This window comes from Sinocyclocheilus anshuiensis, unplaced genomic scaffold, assembly GCF_001515605.1.
Source record: "Sinocyclocheilus anshuiensis isolate Anshui unplaced genomic scaffold, SAMN03320099.WGS_v1.1 scaffold220, whole genome shotgun sequence".
Taxonomy (NCBI): Eukaryota; Metazoa; Chordata; class Actinopteri; order Cypriniformes; family Cyprinidae; genus Sinocyclocheilus; species Sinocyclocheilus anshuiensis.
The window spans coordinates 1,123,929-1,148,815 of record NW_015554086.1 but is presented as its reverse complement, the minus strand read 5'-3'; the positions used below and the strand labels follow the sequence as shown (position 1 = coordinate 1,148,815).

General features: G+C 36.1%; 1 protein-coding gene across 1 annotated transcript in view; it reads right to left on the bottom strand.

Moving 5' to 3' along the window:
- Window positions 1-24,887, bottom strand: part of LOC107669204 (delphilin-like) — a 26,729-nt gene continuing 1,842 nt past the window's right edge. Inside the window, 22 exon segments of the mRNA XM_016461346.1 lie at window positions 1-1,154; window positions 1,240-1,404; window positions 1,528-1,646; window positions 2,204-2,333; window positions 2,698-2,784; window positions 2,945-3,100; window positions 3,200-3,396; window positions 3,585-3,674; window positions 4,847-4,934; window positions 5,025-5,498; window positions 5,501-5,716; window positions 6,694-7,007; window positions 8,153-8,297; window positions 8,395-8,477; window positions 9,250-9,375; window positions 9,456-9,607; window positions 11,397-11,690; window positions 13,066-13,135; window positions 13,974-14,059; window positions 17,298-17,567; window positions 23,519-23,673; window positions 23,753-24,085. Coding sequence (XP_016316832.1) covers window positions 1,083-1,154; window positions 1,240-1,404; window positions 1,528-1,646; window positions 2,204-2,333; window positions 2,698-2,784; window positions 2,945-3,100; window positions 3,200-3,396; window positions 3,585-3,674; window positions 4,847-4,934; window positions 5,025-5,498; window positions 5,501-5,716; window positions 6,694-7,007; window positions 8,153-8,297; window positions 8,395-8,477; window positions 9,250-9,375; window positions 9,456-9,607; window positions 11,397-11,690; window positions 13,066-13,135; window positions 13,974-14,059; window positions 17,298-17,567; window positions 23,519-23,673; window positions 23,753-24,085 — 3,822 coding nt within the window. The 3' untranslated portion in view covers window positions 1-1,082.

The following is a 24,887-nucleotide window of genomic DNA, read 5'->3' as shown; positions in this document are numbered from 1 at the left end:
GGCAAAACGAATTAGACATCTGATTAAAACGCAGCAATATGTGGCCCTTCGATATTGAAGCCGATATAGAACTGCTCGGGAAAACACTAGGTTAGTCACGCCAACAATTTGTACACAAATATTAATTTACAACTAATTAATTTGGTAAAACATATTCAATATAACAAATCGATACAGAAACAATCAAAACAGGAATACATTACATAAATAGAAATACTCTGCTACATGCAAATGCAAATTGTAGGTTTTCTCCTCGTTGATTGGTTCTGACAAGAAACTAAGAAAAATACACAAAAATGACAAAAACAGGCAATAAGGAAGATCATGCATTTGTTCAAGAACAGAAGACACCAGGAAGAAATGCATTGGGTTATCTTAAACAATAGTACCTAAAAAAAGTCAGACAAGCTACATACTCATTTTAAAAGAACAGATGATATGTGTACCCTTCTGCCATTTAATAATGTGAAGCTTTTGCATCTTCTTTTCATAGTTGAAAACCAATTTCATGATGTAAAACCTACCACAGATTGTCATGCGGGATGAAACCACCGATCAATTGCACAACTAATATTGCAATAAAATACAAATGATCATTGATTTGGAAAATAGTTTTATCTTCACTTATGAAGGGTGCACTCTTGTTCTGCTATAATATCAGCGTATCACAACGGAGTACAACAATAAAACACTAATACTGAGAAGAATTTAAAACTCATCTGAAACTTTTTTGTGTGTGTGTTAAAATACATTTGGCTTGAGGATGAGTAAGTATACCATACCAAAGTATACCAAAATATACCATCAAAAATACCTTTCAATCCTCTTCACCTGAAGTGTGCATGTTCCTGTTACATTCTCTAGCAGCTGGAAATCTCAAAACAAAATGATTATTATTAGGCTATATTAATATACTTTCTCGCTGAAGTTCTGTATAAAATATATATCTTTTTTTATTCTAAAGATATTTTTAATTCATCGAAGACATTTAAAGTAAGGTTCATTTCCCTTCACGCTATCAAGTTCCCTGTTTTTATTGGCACATGGGCGTTCTGGGTTAGAAACAGCAGATGCTGTTGGTTTCACCATGCCAGCGGCGAGGCTATTCGGGGGCTTCTGGGGTTTTCTGTTCCTTGCGTCTCACTCAGTGCTCTCTGTTGAATACAAAATCAGCAAACTCTTACTTCACAGCTTTAGTGTAATTACAACTGTGAAAATGGCAGCATTTAAGAAACTCACCTCAAATTTGGAGATAAATTCGGCGAAGATGCCAAAGAAGGTTTCTGTGGTCGTGGCCTTACTGTCTTCTCCAAAGTAAGAGGCCACTTTATGAAACTCATCCATTGCTCTTAGCTGCAAGGAGTCTAGGGACTGCACAGCTGGATGACAGTTTTCCAGAAAGCTCTAATATCAGAGTTAAGGGCTGATACACTGCAACGGAAGTTCGATATATATATATATTCTCACAGGATAGCTGTACTTCTCACTAACAAACTCATTCAGAAAAGGCTGTGGATTGGTGGATACACTCATAACCGATGCGAAGCGATCCTCTGCAGTAGCTGGGATTTTCACACAGGCGGTTCTTATGTCTTGGATGGTGGAGTGAAGGTCACTGAGCTCAGCAGTAATGGTCCTCTGATTGACTGAATTTACGATGAAAATACAGGAACATCAATCATTCATCAATACATTTAATTGACATAGTTGCAAATTTTATGTCTGTGTTCCTATTTAAACCAACAGCAACAAACAAAAACTCTATTAGGAATTACTTTCCAACAGAGGTAAAACGTTTGAGGTCAGTAAGATTCTTTTAAAGAAATGTATTCAGCAATGATGCATTAAATTGATCAAACGTGATAGTAATAACATTTATAATGTTACAAAAGATTTCTATTTCAAATACTGTAAATGTTGTTCTTGTAAACTTTCTGTTCTGTAAACAATCCTGAAAAAAATGTACCATGGTTTTCACAAAAATATTAAGCATCACAACTTTTTTCAACATTGATAATACTGAGAACAATTTCTTTAGAGTATTACACAATATTATTGTTTTTACTGTATTTTTGATGACTTGGTGAGCATAAGTGACTTATTTAGAAAAGATTTCAAAATTCTTACCGACCCCAAACTTCTGAACAGAGGTGTACTGTATATACAAATATCTAACGGGAAGTTGTTCTGACTGACACCTTACCTTTGGCAGCTAGTGGCACTGTTATGAGGTCCCTGGCGAAGTCGATGAGTTCTGGGAAGTGTTGGCATAATGATTTGGCAAGAATATGGAGGAAAGTCGACTTTCCATCAACTGTTTTTGTTGTGTTCAGCTGAGGAGTATTTTAATCCATTATTAGGAGAAACATCAAAAATATGAACGTTTAATAAAAACACTGGTCACACTTTATTTTAAGGTCCAATTCTCACTATTAACAGAGCATTAAGTACGACGTTTGCCTCAATAAACTCCTAATTTGCTGCTTATTAAGAGTTAGTAAGGTTGTTGTTAAGTTTAGGTATTGGGTAGGATTAGGGATGTAGAATATGATCATGCCGAATATGTGCTTTAATAAACAACCAATATGTTAATAATAGGCATGCTAATAAGCAACTAGTTAATAGTGAGAATTGGTCTCTATACTAAAGTGTTACCAAAACATTGCAATGTTTTGTCTGTAATAATTGCACACATACCTCGGTAAGAAAATTAATTTTGAATCCTGTTGTTTTATTTGTCTTGGGTTGACCATTATTCAGATAATTTCCCATTGCTAAAACAAACTAAAAACACAAAAAGTGTACAAACCGTAAGAATAATATTTAAATAAATAGCAAATATTTCAAAACGAGTGGCTCCGAAAACACCAACTCCTCTGCAGAAGATTTTCTAAAAGATACAACATTTATAATTCAGTCATATCTACTGAATAAAGTGTTTTACCTCCAGGATCTTGGCCAACCTCTTGCTGTTTTTAAGCTCTAATGAGGCTTTGTATATGCATTCATATGCGCCTCTCATTTCTTCTGTTTTCTCCTGCACAGTGGTCTTAAAAAGAAGACTCCTCAGTCTGGTTTTATACTCAGGAACTAGCAGCATCTGTAGAACAAGCCCACAAAGAATCCATGAATATGTACATGAATTATAACAGAACTCTGTTAAACAGCTGGAACTCAAGTAGTAGTAACTCAACAGCACCTGTAGGACAAACTGGTCAGGCTCGCTAAGTTTGGCAGGGTCCTGGTTGTAATGCTGAAACTGTTTGACCTCCTCGTCATCAGGAGCGTAAAGCAACAGTTGTTTAATGTGTGCGGGCTCCAGACGCTCAGTGCTCATGGTCATGAGGATTTCTCGCAGCTCCTTCGGGGACAGCTTCAGATGCGCTATGAGGATAGCTGAACAGGGCAGCCAGATGTGATGAGATATGGATTCTTAACCTTCTCATTGGGCAAATTCCCACACAGTTGCTACAGCAGCAAATACTTACAGCACCTCTTTAACCTACTCCTACACATCTACGTCACATGAGACGACAAACCTGACTCAACCCAGAGCACTTCAACCCAACCCTACTCATACTCACAGGCATTGTAGGCCTTTTTATGGGAGAGAATCTCGACCACGTCTTTCTTTTTAAAGTTCTCGGGCAGGAAAGTGGGCTCTGGAAGAGAGACTGACACATTTAATAACAGTGTAAGGATGAGCTCAATATACTACAATATACTACTGTATGGAGGGTTATGAGACTGAGAAGGGGCTGTAAGATGCCAATAACTGGATGAGAATGATGGGATCGGAGACAGACATACAGTAGCTCTCCATGAGAGATGAGCTGAAAAGCACAAAGATAGACAAGGTAATTGCGTTCATTTTCACCATCAAAATGACAAGCTACAAACCGGATGCCACATGTGGATGAAGACAGCAATATACAGACGATGTTGAGATGTTGTGTTCCTAAAAAGTCTTTGCCTCCGTCTGAATGATATGTCATTATATACATATATTTATGTCTGTATATTACATATACAGTACACTACCATCAAAAGTTTGGGGTCAGTAAGACTCTGTGGTCACACTTTATTTTAAGGTCAAATTCTCGCTATTAACAAACCATAAAATATGAAGAAATTAATACTTATTATACTAATTATTATACTAATATACACATTTTTCAGCAAGGATGCATTAAATAAAAGGTGAAAGTAAAGACATGTATAATGTTACAAAGAAATACAAAGGAGCACGACTGTTTTCTACATTGATAATAATAACAAAAAATTTTGAGCACCAAATCAGCACATTAAAATAATATCTGAAGGTGTGAAATGTCAACTTGGCCATCACAGGAATAAATAACATTTTTAAATATATTAAAATAGAAAAGAGTTATTTTAAAATAAATTTAAAAATTGAGTTTTTCAAAAACATAAAAAAAACATTTTTTTATAAAACCACTAAACTTTTGAACGGAAGTGTAATAAATTGTATTACTTTAATAAATTATAAAATAAATTAATAAATTAAATATATAATAAATATAAAGTAACATTGCATTCAATTATTACATAATAATTAATTTCTTAAATTAATTTAAAAAATTCCTTCGCCATGATCTGAAACACTCCAATACAGGAAGCATTTAAATATATGAAAGATATATGTTGTTGTGTTTTTTGTTCATGATTTTTGAAATTCTTAGTATTGGTTGATGATCTGAAGACATTCAGTGTAAAAACACAGAAAATCAGACGGGGCAAAAAACACTCTTTCACAGCACTGTATGAAAAGGGGATGATGATGCAATACTACACTGAAGCAGCTATAACAAAATAGAGAACTTACTGGAATTCCTCTGTGTGCCGAAGTACAGATCCAGATCCAGGTACTTGACCATGTCACTGAGTTTATGATAATCAGGATCATCTCCAAGCTAGAAAACAGATCATCTGTACTTAATAACATCTCATCACTTCAACATGGTTCTGAGGCGCACTGTGGTTGTTATGTATCACTAACCAACCTGTCCCCAGATAGTTCCTTCAGAGTTCTCCACCTGCTCCCAGCGCAGTCTCTTCACGCTCATGTGGTTGTTGTCAGAGGCTTTCGGGCTGGCTTTGGGCAAAGGTGGAGGATCACAAGGTGGGGGTAAAGGAGGTGGCGGTGGTGGGGGAACCTTGGTTGAGAGCGTACCATCATAGCTTTGTTGGGAAGGCAGGGAATGGAGGCGCTTTTGTTTGGTCAGGTTAGGGGAGGTTCTGGGGGCAGAGGTCTGCTGGCTCTGGTAGATGGACTGGGTGGGATGTCGTAGGTGAGTGTGCTGTGTGCTTGCGTGCGGGGGTTGAGGGGAGGTGCGCGGGGATGACTGTAGGATGGGGTGAGCCTTTGGTTGGTGCAGCTGGAGAATGGGTGGAGCGCTGGGCTGGGGAGAGGAGCGTCGGGGACGGGTGTGCTGGGCCCTGAGCTCCTCACTGGTGGGCAGCACCTTGTGCAACGGGGCAAGTGCTCTGGGGTGAGGGGCAGGGGCGACGGTGGGTCGGTGAACTGGATGGGAGGTGGCGGAGGCGGAGGACTCTGTGGGGGAGGAGGGATGTGGTCAGAGCCTGAGGAGTAGGAGACTGAGGTGGAGTCATCGCTGCTGCTGTGGTCTTCACTGCTGGCACTGCTTAACTCATGAGGCAGCATGTTCACTTCCTGGTCATCCTGGAAACTCATCTGCCAGTGTCACAAAAACAATTAGGGCTTAAAAAAACAACATTGTATGGTACAAAAATGTATATAATGCTCCTACTAAAATAAATAATAAAATAAAATAAAATAAAATAAAATAAAATAAAATAAAATAAAATAAAATAAAATAAAATAAAATAAAATAAAATAAAATAAAATAAAATAAAATAAAATAAAATAAAATAAAATAAAATAAAATAAAATAAAATAAAATAAAATAAAATAAAATAAAATAAAATAAAATAAAATAAAATAAAATAAAATAAAATAATAAAATGAAATGAAATGAAATGAAATTAAATTAAATGTGACCTTACATATGAAAAGCGTTTAAAGAATGGATAGATGCAAAATATCAAATAAATAAATATAAATTAAATTTAAAGAATGGATAAATAGAAAATAAATAAATAACATAAGAAATGTGACCTTACATTGGACAAGAGGTTTGGAAAAAAAAATCAAATCAAATCAAATCAAATCAAATCTGACCTTACATTGGACTAAAGGTTTGGAAAGTGGATGGAAGAAAAACATTTAAAAAAACAATAAAAATGTGACCTTGCATATGAAAAGCGTTTAAAGAATGGATAGATGCAAAATATCAAATAAATAAACATAAATGAAATGTAAAAAATGGATAGATGGTAAACAAACAAATAAATAAACAAACAAACAAATAAATAACATAAGAAATGTGACCTTACATTGGACAAGAGGTTTGGAAAATGGATGGAGGAAAAAAGTAAAGTAAAGTAAAATAAAAGCAACCCTCCATAAGACAATTGTTTTGGAGGATGGGTAGAAAAAATTATAATAAAATAGAATAAAAATAAAATAAAATGAGTTTATAATTTATCATTTATATAAATAAATAACTCTTTGTGAATATTATAATATGAAAATTTTGTGATATTTAATTGGCCAGGCTATAGTAACCTCTTTCTGTATCTGACACAAACCTCCTCATAATCATTCTCCCCTCCCTTAAAGTCATCCACGATATTGACCCGGTGTCCCAACTGCTCGCTCAGAGCATCCAGGAACTTGTCGGTGTCTCGGCTGCGAGGTGGACGTGAGAAGGTGAAGAGTTTCCTGCGCTGGGGCAGAGGACTGGGTTCATCAGAAGGCAGAGGGGAGGCAGGGGGGCTGTCTAAACTAACATAAGGATTAGAGTCCACACTGTCTGGAGAAGGAACAGTCTGCTGGTAAGGCTCAAACTGAGGGCCAGGAAAGGATTCAGTCCATGAAAGAGAGAGGCCTGACTTACGGTTCCCTGCAAAATGAACAAAATCATGAGGAACATTTAAACTACACAGGAATACTTATCAGAGATCTTATTGTTCTAAATGTTCTAAAACGTTTTAAATTGATCCAGATAAAGAACTATAACATGCTAATACATTAAACTAGGGATTTTCAAACTTGTTGATGCCATGGCCCTACTTGTAAGGCCATAAAAAATAATTGGCTTGTATATAGTCATTGCAAAACAAAACCATTACAATATTATTTGTTAAATATTTAAATTGAATTGGAGAGTACACCCACTTTTAAATTATCATCCAACTCTAAAGAGAAACATTTACAATTAAATTAATTTTTGTATAATCATTTGCACAACAAATATGTATCCAAATCCATTTTTTTTCTGCCAACTTATAATATCCAAATTAGATTTTTCTTAATTTCTTACTCTTAAAAGCTATTATCAATAAATAAATGCTATGTAAAAGCTATGTCAACAAATAAATAAATAAATAAGTAGTAACAATAATAATATAAGTACAGTTAATAACAGTAATAATGTTAAAGAAATGATGGTAACGCTTTACAATAAAGTGTTAGTTAACACTCATTAATGCATTACCTAACATTAACTAACAATGAGCCATACATTTATTACAGTATTTATTCATCTTTTTTTAATGTTAGTTAATAAAAATACAACTAGCTAGTTCATGTTAGCTCAGGTTCATTAACTAATGTTAATAGACTTTTTATTTAGATTTTGTTGAAATGAATGTTAACTAAGATTAATAAATGCTTTAGAAGTATTTGTCATTGCTCATGTAATGTAGTTAACTAATGTTACTAAATGTAACATTATTATAAAGTGTTACCAAAACTATGTATAAAACAGATTTAATTAATATCTTCAGTTAGTGTGTTAACTTTAAAAGCCCTCCAAAAATATTCTGTAATTCTTTTAACTCTCAAAGAAAAATAAAACCTATTTAACCCCTTGTGGCTCCCTGGACCCCAGTTTGAAAACCCCTGTTTTCTATCTTAAATTATCTACATAAGCAAGTACATTTAGTGTAAATTTGTCACACAGGTCCCACACAGCCATTTTTATTATTTTTTTTTTTTTGGAGGCACCATGTGTCAATTGTGGATGTCAAAACAAACTCAGAATACCTGCGTTACTGTGTGTGAAAGACTGAGTGTATGTGTTGTTCTCAGTGTGGCCCATGCCAACAGCCCTGGGTGAGGAGTGACTCTGGAGAGACTGGTTGCTCTTCCCGGGAAACATGTTCTCAAGCTCCGTGTACACTCCTGACATCTACGGGTTGGGGGTGGTTAGATGAGACTATGCATGATTTCATAACAGCAGTGATGACAGTGCAATGAATTGCGGATGAGCAGTAAATGGTACCCACGTGGCTGAGATCTGGGGACTCTGGGAAGGAAGTCCCATCCCCACACTGTCTTTCCTCTGGAGTCACAGGGTCAGTGAATGTTCCTGAGACACAGAGAGAGCGCGGTCCAGAAACAGAGCACGTGCACAGAAAGCTGCTTGCCCTTCAGGAGCTAAAAAGAGACTGAGGGCAGTCAGCTTCAGCAGCGGGTCTGGCCGGTAGGTGGCTGAGAGGTGCACAGCGATTGCAAGCAGTTTATAGCTTTAGCCTAATAGATGCTGGTGAATCATAAACATGGCTGAGAGCAGTTCTGATTGCTTGTTTACCCCAAAGAGGGACAGAATGACATGGCTATCGGAAACAATGTTACAATGGAGCAATGCATAGCATAAACAGTATTCTATATAAACTTATTGGCCTATATCAGTTCTACATCATACTATGAGCAGGATCCAAAATTAACAAGTATGAAGCATCAAATAAGAGTAACAAATTTATTTTATTTGTGATACTGAAGACTATAGTAATGGTTGTTAAAAAGTCATATTTGCCATCACAAGAATAACTTTTAAAAATACATTAAAATAGAAATTAGTTATTTTAAATTGTAATAATATTTCTCAATATTATGATTTTTACTGTTTTTTGATCAAATAAATGCATAAGAGACTTCTTTTTTCAAAAATATTAAAAAATCTTAGCAAAACCCCCAAAACTTTTCAGTTTATAGTGTATATATACATTAAATAAAAATATTATATTATATTATATTATTATACAATTTTCATGTATTTATATGTTCAGTGTGGAAAAAGTTCATTTTGGACCCTGCTTTTTTGTCTAAATCCAAAACACTGATAGGGGAAACTGTCATACCCATTCCCAGGTGAGTGCCGATGATGCAGTCGTCTGAGCTTCTCTCTCTCACAGTGTTTTTGTGAGAGGTACCTGACACTCGCATGGAGCTGCTCCGTCTGTGGGTTTCTGGACCTACCTCTGGTTCTGCGGTAATAAACATGCACAGTTAGAATGCAATCAGGACAGAAAACCCCTGACATTCAAACAGTAAAGCCACAGCTAACCTGCACTCTTGAAGCCCAGGAAGCGGGCGATCTTGCTCTTGCAGTGTTCCTGTTCCTCGTAGGTCAGCAGCTGGTAAATGAACTGCCAAATCAGCTGCTTGGCTGGAGTGTCCAGCACTGGAAACACGTCTACAATGAGTGTGTCCACATTCCTGTTTACATGCAACAGAGGGAGCCATTTTAGAAATAATTGGGCTGCTCTCTCAGCAAGCAGTCGCACCAGTGAGCGTTATTTATTACATTTGGAAGAACCCACAGATTGTTCTTGATTGTGAGTATCTATTTGTGCTTGAGGCTGAAGCTATTTTTGAATGCTTTTCACATTTGCCTTGCTGCTGCCAAGCGACAGAAAATCCCTCGCTGTGGGAACAGTATGCTATGATATTTGTAATCATATGGCAGGATGGTTACAGTTTATAAGTGTTAATTAGCTCTGAAATTCTAACTTGTATGTTTTTTTGTCAAACACTGCATTGGTCACTTAAGTCATGACTATAAAATACAATATCTTTCATTAAAAGAAATGCACTTTGGAATAATTACAATGTTTTGATGTTTGTGAAACAAAGGTTGCATTTATTTGATTAAAAAGACAGAAAAATAATAATATTGTGAAATATTGTTACAATTTAACATAACTGTTTTCTATTTGAATATATTTTAAAATGTAGTTTATTCCCGTGATGGCAAAGCTGAATTTTCAGCAGCCATTACTCCAGTCTTCAGTATCACATGATCCTTCAGAAATGATTCTAATATGCTGATTTTGGTGCTCAATTATTATTATTGGTACTCAATTATCAACAATGATTCTTATTATTACCAATGATATTATTATTATTTGCTGCTTAATATTTTTGTGGAAATCATGATCCATTTTTTCAAGATTCTTTGATGAATAGAAAGATGAAAAGAACAGCATTTATTTGAAGATTATAGAAATTATTTGTATAAATGTCTTTACTGTCACTTTTGATCAATTTAAATTTTCCTTGTGGCCTAAAAGTATTGCTTTCTCTTTTTTATTCACCCTAAACTTTTGAATGGTATAGTGTATCACTTCTTACACAAACATAGTAAGTTTTTTTAGTAAGTGAATAGTTTTCAGCATTGATAATAGGAAGAAATGTTTCTGGAGCAGCAAATCAGCATGTTAGAATGATTTCTGATTGATCATGTAACACTGAAGACTGACATAATGAATAATGAATGCTAAAAATTTAGTGATGCCATATATATATATATATATATATATATTACATCAAATAAATGCAGCCTTCGTGAGCAAAAGAGCCTTCAACAACATAAAAAAAAATCTCTATATAAATTATATAACTGAATTATTCCAAACTCTTGACCTGCATAAGTACTGTTGTTACGGTTCCAAACAACTCAGACCACCAGATCTAATCAAAATTTGCTATGGTGACAAGTCAGACTGTCCTCTATCAGTCTTCTATCAGCCAAATTTCACAACTTTCCCGCAAGTGGTTCTATGGGCTGCCATAGACTTTCGGCGGAAGAAGAAAAATTTAGCTAACGGATACAATAGGTGCCACTGCACCTTCGGTGCTTGGCCCCTAATCACAAGCATGCTGGGAGCCACATACACAACTCCTTTTTGTTTTGCTAAGACAGTATTTAGGCCCAATCCCAATTCTACCCCTTAGCCCTTCCCCTTTCCTCCGTTTCGCGCGTTCACGTGAAGGGGTAGGGGTGTCTCGAATAGTATTGGTGTCCCAATTCTTAGAGGAATATTTTCACCCCTACCCCTTGACACTCTGTTTCAAGGGACAAGGGGAAGGGGTAGGCGGAGGGGTAGGGGAAGGGGTATAAAATAGAATTGGGATTGGGCCTTAATCTCAGTACTGCCAACCTCAAGTAATATACCACTAAGTCATGTGTCTGCTCCCACTCAGCCATGATGAATTTTGACCTGACCTGTGCTGGAAGAAGGTCTCCAGAGCTTTGCAAATGGTATATCTTTCTTGCAGGGTGAGGAGGTGTTCAAGTTGCTGGCTGAAGGTACGGCCGTGTACGCGGATGCTGGGAGGCAGGATCTCGGCCACCCACTGCAGGGAGCTGAGGGCCGGGGAGCGCGAGCGCGGAATGGTGGGGGTCTCCTCCGGCTCTGAATCTGAGAGCGGATAATCTACGGGGCCCTCTTCCAGCACTAGAGTGGGCATGGCACCACTGCCCTGCAGCATGGACACCACCTTCTCATGGGAGCAGTTCCTAAATGTACATAGAATAGAATCAATGTGTAATATAATATACAGTAATATAATATAATATAGGACAAAATCAAATAGCATGTTCTCTTAAATAACACTTATAAATAAATGTACAGTTGGTGGGAATTTTTTATTGACATAATTCTATGCTTGTCAGTCCCCCGGAGGCAGTATGAAATAAATTGCTGTGCTCTTGAGATTAGCCAAGAAACAAGCTAAATCATGGCCGCAGGAAACTGATTTACATTTAGGCCTAAACAAACAAACTGTGAAAGCTGGTGGTTTGTTAAGGAGCAGCAGAATAATATAAATGCCTAATATGAATAGTGAAACTAAAAATAGCTTGTTTCCAACCCAATTACCATTTGAACTCATCGCCACATTGTCAACTCTCGTAATAACTCCCTTCAAATCATCATAGAAACAGGCACACAAAGTACTAAAAAGTCACTTTTAGGTCTTTCCCAAATAAAACACAAAATAACAAATTAAAAATACATATTAATAAATAAATAAAAAATCTTCCCATCCACTAGCACACAAAGCATGCTGGAAGCTGAAAACCTAGCCCCTAGCCTCAGTAATGTTTAACTTGTGTTCAAGCCAAATCAATTGAAATGATTTAGTTAAAACACTATTTAAATGGCACATTTGAGTTAAATCTACTTGCAAGTAGTCACACTGTAATTCAAAAGTTTAGGGTCAGGAAGATTTTCATTGTCTCTTATGTTCACCAAGGCTGCATTTATTTAATAAAAAATACAGGAAAAAACTGTAATATAGTGAAATATTTAAATGAATTAAAAATAATATATCATATATTTTAATGTATTTTAAAAAGCCATTTATTCCTGTGATGGTAAAGCTTAATTTTCAGCAGCCATTACTCCAATCTTTAGTGTCACATAAACCATCAGAAAACTTTCTAATATGCTAAGTGCTCAAGAAACATTTCTTATTATTGTCAAGTTTGAAAACAGCTTTGTTGCTTAATATTTTTGTGAAAAGCTTTTCTTTTAGGATTCTTTGATGAATAGAAAATTTTAAAGAGCAGCATTTTTTTAAAATAGAAATCTTTTGTAACATTATAAATGTAATTTATGTGTCCTTGCTGACTAAAAGCTGACTTAATTAAAAAAAATCTTATGACCCCAAGCTTCTGAATGGTATGGTAGTGCAAATAAAATGTTTAGGTTAGGTGACATTGTTACACATTAGGTTAACTTGATTACATGTTTCGTATAACCACTTAATTATTAAAAAAAAAACATAAATTGTATATTCTTAGATAAGTTTACCACAGTATCTACTGTAATATCACTTTACTGATGTGCAACTTTTAAAGCATCATCACAGCATAACAAAAATAAACACACCTCATGTCTAGGCCATTGAGGAACAGTATGCGGTCTCCTGGTTTAAGGCCACACGCCTCAGCTGGACTACCTGTAATAGGAAAACATGGGTTTGGGACTGAGAATGAAACCTCAGACACTTGCAGTGAATAATACACCCAAAGCCACAGACAATCTTTCAGTGAACCGTGTTGATGTGTAATATTGCTGTCCTTTGTGATCGGTTGTTAGTAAAACACTACAAGATACCCCATCTGAGGTCTGAAAGGGAATGTAATCTGTTACTTTCATCACGATGCCACACTCCTACTTGTTTTTATAAGCAGCCCCACACGGGCGGCTGAGTCAGTGTTAACTAGCCTCAGCACAGGCCTGCAGTGGGCGAATATCGTCATATAGACACTCACACACTTACCGCCCTCTCTCCACTCAGAACGTACAATCGTGCAGACTTCAATACAAATGTACCCAAAGCTTGCTCATTAGTACAACAGCCCACTCCTTCCTTTTTCACAGTGCACCAATAAAAAAACCCCACTCCATTCCCCTTGAAAACAAACCACTGAACCCAGCTGTGCTTTCCATGTGCTTTTTTATTACAGCCGCCTCTGTAGCCTACAGCGATATGACCCTCAACGTGGCACAAATTCTGAGTAACAAAACACAGCCGTGTCCTGGAAGATGGTGATTTATATAAGGAGAGCATCTTTACTTGATCAGTGGCTGGTGGCAAAAATATGACGGTAAAAATTCATTTCTAGCACTAGATCTGTATGCTTGGTGGCAGGATGTATAATTCTGGGTCAGATCAGAAACCCTCAGAAAAAGAAAAGCCTGACTCATCTGAGAGTCAAGTGTTTTTTTCACTCTGATTAATAATGAAAGGTTGCAAGTGCTTATGGGTAGATGTCACGATCATTCATACGCACCTGGCATTACTGAGTCGATCCACACAGGAGCGTGACCTCTCAGAGTAAACCCAAAACTCTTCTTACCCCTGTACACACGGATGGTTCTGCGGAGGAAGCAAGAGAGGCATTACTGACCGACTGTAGGTATGTTAAATACTCATAATATTCAATACTTATATTCAAAATAAGTTTTAAAAAATAAAATGATTTTTTCTTTAAGAAAATGACTTATCTGCACAAAACTTACTGCCACAGTGTAATCTATGCAGCTGCTAAGGTGTTCTGAGTGATTTTTTGCATGTTGATTAAAAAGTGTTCTGTGTGGTTGCTTACTGGCCCATATCAAAATAGCAGTTGCCATGGTGTTGTATTGCCGTTTCTAGGGTGTTCTTGGTGGTTGCTAGGGCTTTGCTGGGGTGTTTTGGGTGTTTACTTAGTGGCCCAGGTCAAAAAGTTGTCATGGTGTTACTTTGCAGTCTGGGTGGTTGCTACTGTAGGGCTTTGCTTGGGTGTTCTAGGCAGTTGCTAGTAGGGGTGTAACGGTTCTTGGAAAAAAAATAGAATCGTACTGTTCTCCACCCACGGTTCGGCACGAACTTTCAATGAGGTTCAACTTAAATCTGACAACACATCTGAAATATGGTGTCAGCGCAGATAGCTTTGTGGGCAGCATGCCGACATACAGCGCTGTTGCGCTATGGGTATCCCGAGTTCAAATCCCGATTTGAGGACCTTTATCAATCCCTCCCCTCCCTCTCTCCCACTTTGCTTCCTGTCAGCTCTGATGTGTGCTATCATAATAATGGCACAAATAAATCTTTAAATAATAATAATAATTACAACACGTAAAACAGACAGAGTCCAGCTAATGTATGTTTGTCGATGGATATGCATTCTGGCTTCCCAATACATTACAACAACAGCAATGAAAAAAAAAATGTGTACAAACCAGTCACCCCTTGTCAGTGCGAGTGCCATATACTTGAATATGACCAGTCATTTATGCCATCATCATCCGGGTGTTTATAGCACGCATGCGCAGGTGAGACCTGAACGGTCAAGTCAAGTCACCATTATTTATATAGCGCTTATTACAATGCAGATTGTGTCAAAGCAGCTTTACATTATTAAACAGGGGAATAGTGTCGAAGTAGTGTGCCGTTCTCCTCTGGCCAGACGAAACCAGCAGTTTAATTCTAGGCTGCAACAAAGTCTGATAGCACTCATTGTTATCTGTTTTTAAACTAAACTAAACTCATTTAAGCCTTGCCAGTTTAAATATTAAAGAGCCAGAAGACACGAAGGAGAACTCGCGCGCAGTGAGAAGATCTGTGTGCGCTCATCTGAAGTGCTTGAACCCACATCTCAGAACGTGCAAATCGTTTTCATGTCTTGTGCTTGAATGGACAAATACACACAAAAATTATGTCAAGATGCCTGTCTTGGTAAGTATCCTAGCAAACATAGTCGGTTGAACATAGCCTACAGTTTCAGTGTACTGGATCTGTGCATTGTCTTAAAGTGACAGCACATTTTTTTATTTTTAATATTAATCAAACAAAAAAAGACAAGGAAATCAATCACTGCTCTTGACTGAATAGCTTTTGTAACTTAATAAGGATTAATCTTGAATTTATACAGACAAATATGCAATGTTATTTTACATTTGATTACTTTATTCAATTTCTGTACCTAAAACCTAATGTTAGACCTACCTAAAAAACCTGAAAAGCACTGTTTATATTATTTGTATCTTTGCTCTATTGTATTTATTTGTGCTGTTGCTTGTAATTAGATGATTTATTCTTATTTTCTTTACTTTTGTTTGACAGTATAGTGCTTTTCCCTAAACATAGCACATACCGAACCGTCCCGAAACCGTGACTCTAAAACTGTGACACAAATCAAACCGTGATTAACTTGAACCGCTACACCCCTAGTGGTTACCTACTGGCCCAGGTCAAAACAGTTGTCATGGTGTTGCTTTGCAGTTTCTAGGGTGTTCTGGGTGGTTGCTAGGTGGTTGTTTACTGGCTTAAGTCAAAAGAGCAGTTGTTATGCTGTACTAAATGGTTGTTAGGGCGTTGCTAAGGTGTCCTGGTTGGTTGCTACTGTCCCAAGTCTCTGATATATTCATGTCCTTTGAAATGGCCCACCAATTCCTTAAGTCTTTATGGGATATTTCAAGAGTTTTATAATGCACCAGTCAAAAAAATATGTAAAAATAATAGTACACATCTCCTCAACGAGTAAAATATTAACCTATATGTTTACACTATATGACCAATGCTTTTCAAAGGCCGAACATATGAATATTAATTTATCCCAACTTATGATTCATCCTAAACCAAACAGACAAGTATACTGAAGCATCACTCGATGAGCTATTTAAGAAGGAGATTTAAGATTTCCCTGCTTCTTAGAGAAAACCTATGACATATCATTAGTGTTTAGCTAGCCTTAGTGGTTGCTGTGGCAACACTCACTGGAACCGTTGAGTAAACAGAGACAAGGGAAAGCAGTAGAAACATTTGCTTCTTGTCGCAGTGCCATTTTATATAAGGTGGGCCACCAGAACCAAACACTGATGGCGGATTAGAAAGGGGATGACAGAAAAACAAAGACATAAGAACTCTGAATAGAGATTACATAAGGACTGAGCCAAGGAAGCATTATTTATTGAAGAGCAGCAGCTTATCAGATGAGGAGTCTACAGGGTATCAGCACATCATATCCACTCTTACTGTAGTATTTAATAACCTAAACACTCTGGGTGATACTTCTCTGTTCATATTTTAGATATCACTTTCAATTCACAAATAAAGAATATTGACAGATTGTAGTGACATCGTATAGAAAGCAATATTAATTTAAACCAGGCGACAAGAGGATCTGCTTCTGTTCTGGCTCAAATTCCAATAAGAAGCTTCATGGCTTGAATATGATATGATGGCAATCTTCCTTTTAGGTTAAGTCATGATTTTAATTATTAAAATAGTGTGAAAAGCTGATTATATATCCCGAATTCTAAAACAACCAATTAGTAGATCACAATATGAAAAAATGCTTGTGATGTGGACAGTACATACATGTGTGTGTATGTGTGTAGGGAGGGAAAGCATGAGGCACAGAAACAAACAACTCAATAGTGCTTCTCTCACCCACCCACACACAAAGTCTCCCACATATCACACAGTGTTCTAAGCATTTGAGGAGGCTTCCTGCCGTGTTTTGGTATAAAATTGTCCTTTCAAACCAGTATGAAAGATTAAAACGCTCATTTTATCATAAATAATAGGACATGGAAAAGGAACACCTATGAAAGAGGTGTGCGATACGTACCTCTGGTTAGCTCCAGTGACATAGTGGCTGTGAATCACGGTGGTGCTCTTCCTAAGGCCACGCTCAGGTTGGGCCGGGTCATCGCCGGTATCTCTGGGCACAGAACTGGCCCGTTTCGAGCCTTGCGGACGCTCATGGTGGTCTTGACTTTGGCTTCGGCGGAGCCTGTTTTGGGGCTCGCCAAGGCTCTTGCTACGGCACATGCGGTTGAGGAGACTCTGAGAAACGGCCTCGTCAAAGCGCTGCCGATGCTTCTTGGGAATGAAGATCCTGGCAAACATGGTCACAGCAAGGCAACAGAGAAAAAAGGTCTAAATCAGCTACGAGGAACCATTATTATAAAGACTTTTTAAAGGTTGCTAGTTCAGCTCAGCCAGTCAGTTTTCCCATCTAACGGTTTCTATCACGACCCAAAGTGAAGGAGCTTCAGATCAGAGTCCACTGCGTTCATTCAGGATCACTGTGACACTTCAAAATCCATGAAAACAGGAAAGGATGGCAGAGATAAAAAAAAAAAACTCAAAGAAAGCCAAGTAATGAAGGCAATCCCGATATTTCATGGAAGCTGTGAGGAACTCCAACATGTAGCAGCCTCTCTGAGTGCTGTCTTCATCTGAAACTCCCACTCCAGAAGCTCTGGTACAGATACCAGAATCCAGCAATAGCAAAGGTGTGGGAGTACATCACACTACCGCCTCTCTCTCTCTCTTTCACTCGCTGTCTCCCTCTCTTTCCTCATTCTCTTTTTGCTGTTCCTGATGTTCCATGCTCTCTGGGAACAGCATCAAATCTCATATGCAAGAGAGCAAATTCAAAACTCGCAGCATGACATTCGAAATATAATTGAAAAGATTCAGCGCATACTGAATTCAGTGAGATTTGAAGTGGGGAAAATGGCTAGACAAAAACGTTTGGGAAAAACATTTGGCAGAGAGGAGACAAATACAATTTTAACTCTGATAGCTTCACCTTTATGGGATTCTGAATAGAAATAAGGCCATGTTTGTCACATTTATGCAACGTTGGCGGATATGGAAAAGCCTGTTATGCCGCCCACCAGGGAACCAGAAAAAGACCCCAATTGAAAAACCTCAGCAAATGTAACCTTAGTAACCTCGACAAGTGTAACATCAACGCAATTCTGTCTGCTTTGTTCTCTGAAGGTGATGTATCGACATTAGCATTTAAAATAATTCCATGTGTTTATCAAACAAAAAGCACATTCATTTTCTGAGTCACGGCATTAATTCTCCTGATATTTGTAAGTCTCTTATCGTCACTGACAGACTGTAATCAGGCTAATGGATTATGAACACAAACTGAATGTAACTAATTTTCTTTTCCATAGATCAGACATTATTTTAATACTAAACATATCAGAGTTATAGGCACAGAAAGGGGACTATCTATAGTGCTTTTCTGTCATCATTTACTCACCCTCACAAACACAGAGACATTTAAAAAATATATAGGTTTGGAAAGACACGAGGCTGAGTAAACGATGACGCAAATATCATTTTTGGGTGAACTATCCCTTTAAGTAAAACATACACATTTGTTTTTCTTGATTTCAGTCTCTATCATTCTGAAGGACACAGACACCCTGCACACAGATACTATATAATCGTAACCTGGAAATATGATTTAAAATTATACAGTTTCACAATATCATTTTTTTCTCCCCATTGCCTGGATGACAGTATTGACAAAACCACACCATTAGACAATTCTAGAGTGCAGAGTTGCCTCAGGTTCACATTATTATGGAGGCACAGAGAAAGACACAGTGACTTAATTGAGCGGCCAAACGCTGCATTAATGGCAGCAGTTCCAGACAGCAGACAAGAATAAAATAAAGAATTAAGCACCCTAAGAGGCCACTAGAGTACAAACCTTAGCTTACGTAGAGTACTAAAGCACTACTGCCAGTATTATAAATGACAGCATTCACCACAGCACATTAACATTGATTGTGCTTTTCAGAAAATGTGGATGGAACTACCATTGCCAGACTATATTTGCATTTGTAATGTGAAATTCATTTGAGGAGGTTAGATGGTACCATGCTTTGCCTATTTGTTTTTAAGAAAAAAACAACTTGAATGGGAAATTTTGAGGAAAGGTTAATATGAGTTGCTCTGTTTTGATATTTTAATTACACACTTTGACAGCACTATTGCAAAACACAATGGCGTTTTTATTAATTCTTTTTTAGTTCACCGTAATATTTAATTCAAAATTATTTATATAGCTCTTTATTTGTGGACAGAATAAAAGGAAAAATATGAATCACCAAACTAGTGAAGATAAACCAAAACAATTAATAAGCCATGGAATCTAACATTCAAAAGCTTAGGATCAGTAAGTTTTATTATTATTATTATTATTATTATTATTAAAAGAACTTGTTTAATTGATTGTATAACTGAAGGATCATGTGAAAACTACATTAATGCTGCTGAAATTCAGCTTTGCCATCACAGGAATAAATTAAATTTTAAAATTGTTTAATAATTTTTTTTTATTAGTTATTTTAAATTGAAATAATATTTCACAATAATAGTGGTTTTACTTTATTTTTGAGAAATAAATGCAACCTTGGTGAGCATATAAGACAGTTAATTCAAAAACATTTTAAAAATCCTATGACCCCCAAAATTTTGAACAGTTGTTTATCTCTAAAATATCACTGTATAACTGACACAATGTGCCTGATTTAGCAGCAATGAACACAGTCTGCTCACAAACCTTTCATATATGACAAGTTAAAATCTTAGACATATTAAACAATCTTATAACAGACACAAAATGAATCAACAAATCAAATCACAATGATTTTCTTAGTAAAATACTGTAAATTTAAGAGACATATTCCACAATGAATAATATTAAAGTTTAATGAAAAGTACTCACCCACAGCAACTCATCTTTTAGTTTATCATGACTCAGAACAAGGTGAAAGTGAAGTGGCTACTTAAGAGATATATTCAGAAAAACGAGTGTCACTTTAACCCAGAGGGACGTAATTTAACAGCCTCTGATCCATCAAGAGCCATTGACTACAACTGTCTAGAGACCGCTGCCTCTCACATTGACCTGCAGAAGATCAGCCCCGAATAATGTGCAGAAAATCCATGAGGTTCACAAAGAGAGAAAGAGTGAGATTATGTGTCGGCAGAAACTGAGACACGTACCTAATATAGTGAGAAAAGGCTGATAAATGTATATAGTGAGAATTAAATGAGACCAGTGATATTATTTTACCAATTCACGTGTTTAATTGGGCAGGACAGGTTATAGGATACAAGCTACTGTATGTTGTAAATATATATATATATATATATATATATACTGTATATATATGTGTGTGTGTGTGTGTGTGTGTGTGTGTTAAATGTACATGAAAAATGTAAAATGTATTAGGCTTACACTACCATTCAAATGTTTGAAGAAATAAAAAAAATAAAAAAACTTTTAATCAGTAAGGATGCACTAAATTGATCAAAAGTAAAATCATTTAAATGTTACAAAAGATTTCTAAAATGCCTCAAATAAATGCTTTAAATGTTCTATTTATCAAAGAATTCTAAAACAAAATGTATCAGATTTCACAGAAGCAATAAGCAGCAAAACTGTTTTCAATGTTGATAATAGAAAAGTTAGCACCAAACCTGCGTATTAGAATGATTTCAGAAGGATCATGGGGCACTGACACTAAAATTCAGTTTTTACCATCACAGGAATAAAATACATTTTAAAATATATATAAAAAAAAAAAAAAAAAGTTATTTTAAATTGAAATAATATTTCACAGGGTGTGAATGATGAGCAATCATATTCTGTGGATAAAGATAGTGTCAAGAACTGGCAAATGATTTTCTGAAGTGAATTTTTCTACTTTATAAAAAAAAAAAAAAAAAAGTTATTTGAAATTATAATAATATTTCACAAGATTATGATTTTAAGTGCTAATTAGGCGAGCATACGAAACTTCAAAAACATTAAAAAAATCCTAAACATTAAAAATGAAAAAAAAACAGACCCCAAACTTTTGAACAGTTCAAACTTTTTGAACTCATTTTAAAATGTTGTTTGAAATATTTTTCTCTCTTCAAAGCATTCAGTTTCTTGATGAATAATGAATAAGAACAACAAACTTGTGATTACTTCTCTAAGATGGCTAAATAAACAGTCACACCTTAAACTGAACAACCATGGCTTGCCATGTAACCTAAATAATGGATTTCAAGAAATGATGATGATTGTGCCCAGATACATCTTTAGTGCCAACTAAAAGAGCATATCTCAGTTGAATTGGAAACTGGCTAATGTCCCAGTAGGCAAATGCAAACTAAATCTACCCAGACCGGCTTAAAATCTGTCCTAGATAATATTCAAATGTACTAGATCAAAAAAGATTAACTATACTAAGTACCAACAGTTCAATATGGTTAATTTCCTTCCACAAGTTCCATGTGTCATATTCTTATATTCTAGTTCAACTGCAGCACATTTAGATTACAAAGTACATCCCAAGGAACTCAAGATCCCCATGCTGCTGAACACATGGTGATCTCCATTCACCACCCTTCACCAGATATCTCTCTAAAGAGGATTATACAGTGACAAAGGTTATTATCTCATAATACAAAGGAACGACACCCATACTGCGCTGAGGGAATAGCTTGTCTCTATTTAGCAAACACAATATTGAACACTATACTGTATGTAACCTTAATGATGTTCTTTCTCTGATAAATTGAGGAAAGCTGTCTTGCAAAATGCAACCTATGTGTAACATACAGTATTTCTCTTGCACCAGACAAAATCTATTGTACTAATAATTTTGAATAATGGCAATAGCATACACTACCATTTACCATAAAGTTTGTGGTTTGGATTTTTTGGTCACACTTTTTTTTAAAGGTCCAATTCTCGCCATTAACAAACCATTAACCATGACTTTAGCCTCAATAAACTCCTAATTCGCTGCTTATTAATAGTTAGTAAGGCAGTTGTTAAGTTTAGGATTAGGGAGGTGAAATATGGTCATGCAGAATATGTGTACTAATAAACAGCCAATTTATTAATAACAGGCATGCTAATAAGCAACGACACTAAATAAGGTCCCTACACTAAAGTGTTACAGTTAATACTTGTATTCAACACAAGCGCATTAAACTGATCATACATTACAGTAAAGACATTTATAATGTTACAAAAGATTTCTATTTTAAATATGCTGTTGTTTTTATCAAAGAATCCTGAAAAAAATGATCACAGTTTCCACAAAAATATTAAGCAGCACAACTATTTTCAGCATTAATAATAATAGGAAATGTTTCTTGAGCACCAAATCAGCATACATTGATTTCTGTCTGAAGAATCATGCGCTACAAGTAATGTGACTGGAGTAATGGCTGCTGAAAATTCAGCTTTGCCATCTCAGAAATAAATTATATTTTAAAACATATTAAAATAGAAAGTATTTTAAACAGTAATAATATTTCACAATATTACTGTTTTTTTAATCATATTTTGATCAAATAAATGCAGCCTTTCTGAGCATAAGAGACTTCTGAACCCAAACTTTTGAACATTAGTGTACATTAAAGTATATTAAACAACAAATCACGTGAAAACACCTCGCTTGTTATTCCACATAAACTGTCCCACTAAGCATCATGTGCCAAACAGCTTGACACTGCCCAAAGAGAAGCCGACAAATGGATCAACACTAAAATTCTCTGTCCAGTGCCGGTTTATGTTATTGACCCAGTTGGCATTAAGGCATAGACTGGACTGGAAAAGGAATTTCACTATTAACTGTGCCAGCACACAGCAGAGGGATTGAAGATGATCAGTTTACATGGCAGCACCAGATGGAGACACATCTATCAGTGGCCTTATTAGGTCATACCAGTTTATACTGTAAGCCACACTGCTTAATTCTATAGCAAACACAGAGAAATGAAAGCGTGTTTATGTTTACTGCAAATGTGCATCATAGTATGACATAAATAACAAGAACAGCAAAGAATTTACTAAAGTTCTATTCATATATTCAGCAAAACCTACATTAAACTGATGCCCTCTGGTGGCCTTCAAACTGTTCTGCACGGCTAAATACAGTAGCAGAAAACATCTGGGTCAGAGTGGCCCTGAGATGGAGGTTAAAAATTAATGAGCGCTGTAGGTGGCAGATGGGGTTGTCATGGTACCTGATGTTTAAGATGAGCTGTTGCTGCTCTTCAGTTGTCAAGATGTCAGGAAGAACGGAAGCAAGCCAGTCCACCTTCCTCTCAGCAGCAAACTGTTTCAGTACAGCAAACAGTTTCTCTTTCACCTCTGGTTCATTCCTCAAAATCTCCTCAACCTGAAACAGGAATGATTGTGATTTGGCACCTCTTTCATTTCATAAATTCGAAAAACATACGTTTGCCACATAAACTCACCCTCCTATTGAACTCCAGAGCCTTGTGTTTGCGGTCTTGACGCATGCCATCTGTGTCTTTCTGAGAGCCCTCTAGACTCCCGCTGCTGCGTTTCTGGCGACTGCCCATGCACAGCACCCCAAGCCGCAGCGTGCGGCCCTGAGAGGCCTTTATCAAAGCGGCTGCCATCTCATGGTGCTTCACTGGGATCCCATTCACCTCCATGACATAATCTCCAGCTCTGAGACCACTGCGACCCGCTGGGGAGCAGGGGGAGCAATCCTCCACCAGCAGGGGGCAGTCTCCCACGATAGTGAAACCGAAGCGACCATCAGGGCCTGGAGTGATATCCATCTGCAGGCAGGCCATAAAATGCAACAGACTGTAAATATTGTGATGGACAGAACTGAATGAATAGTTTGTATTCATGTCGGTTTCTGAAGGTTTTGAAAAACTTTTATAAATAAATTTTTCATATATTTCAAGGGAAGTATTGGTACATTTTCAAGAGTATGATTTTTTATATTTTTATCTTGAATTATTAATTCATGAATAACATTTAGATTTTTGGAGAGTCACACATCATGACATTTTAAAATAAATAAAATATGTCAAAAAATAAATAAAAATAAAAAATAAATAAATATATATATAATAAATAAGTACATATATAATATATGTGTGTGTGTGTGTGTGTGTGAATTGTTTTTTTAAGAATTTCAAGTTTTAAGGTTTTATTCTTTCTTGATATCATATCACCTTATGCCATCAAAAATATAATTTTTTTCATAGAATATGAGTATTTAAATCAATATATGTATGAACTGTTATATTATAGTTTTTTTATTGACATTTTGAGTTTTTTTTAATTAGCTTTTATTTTCTCAGGTTTCATTTTAATTGTAGGTAATTTTTTAGCAATTTTGTTTTGTGATTTTGTCATTTTTATTAGATGTTTTAATATTACTATTTAGGCTTAATTTATTTTTAATTTTATTTTTAGTTTTATTTTTAGTTCAGTTCAGCTGTACTTTTCATTTATTTTCAGTTCGTAATTTTAGTGCATTTTACAACCTGAACTAACCTTGCTTTGTAAAAAAAAAAAATAAAATAATTAAATGAAATATAAAATAAATATATAAATGTGTGGGGGTGG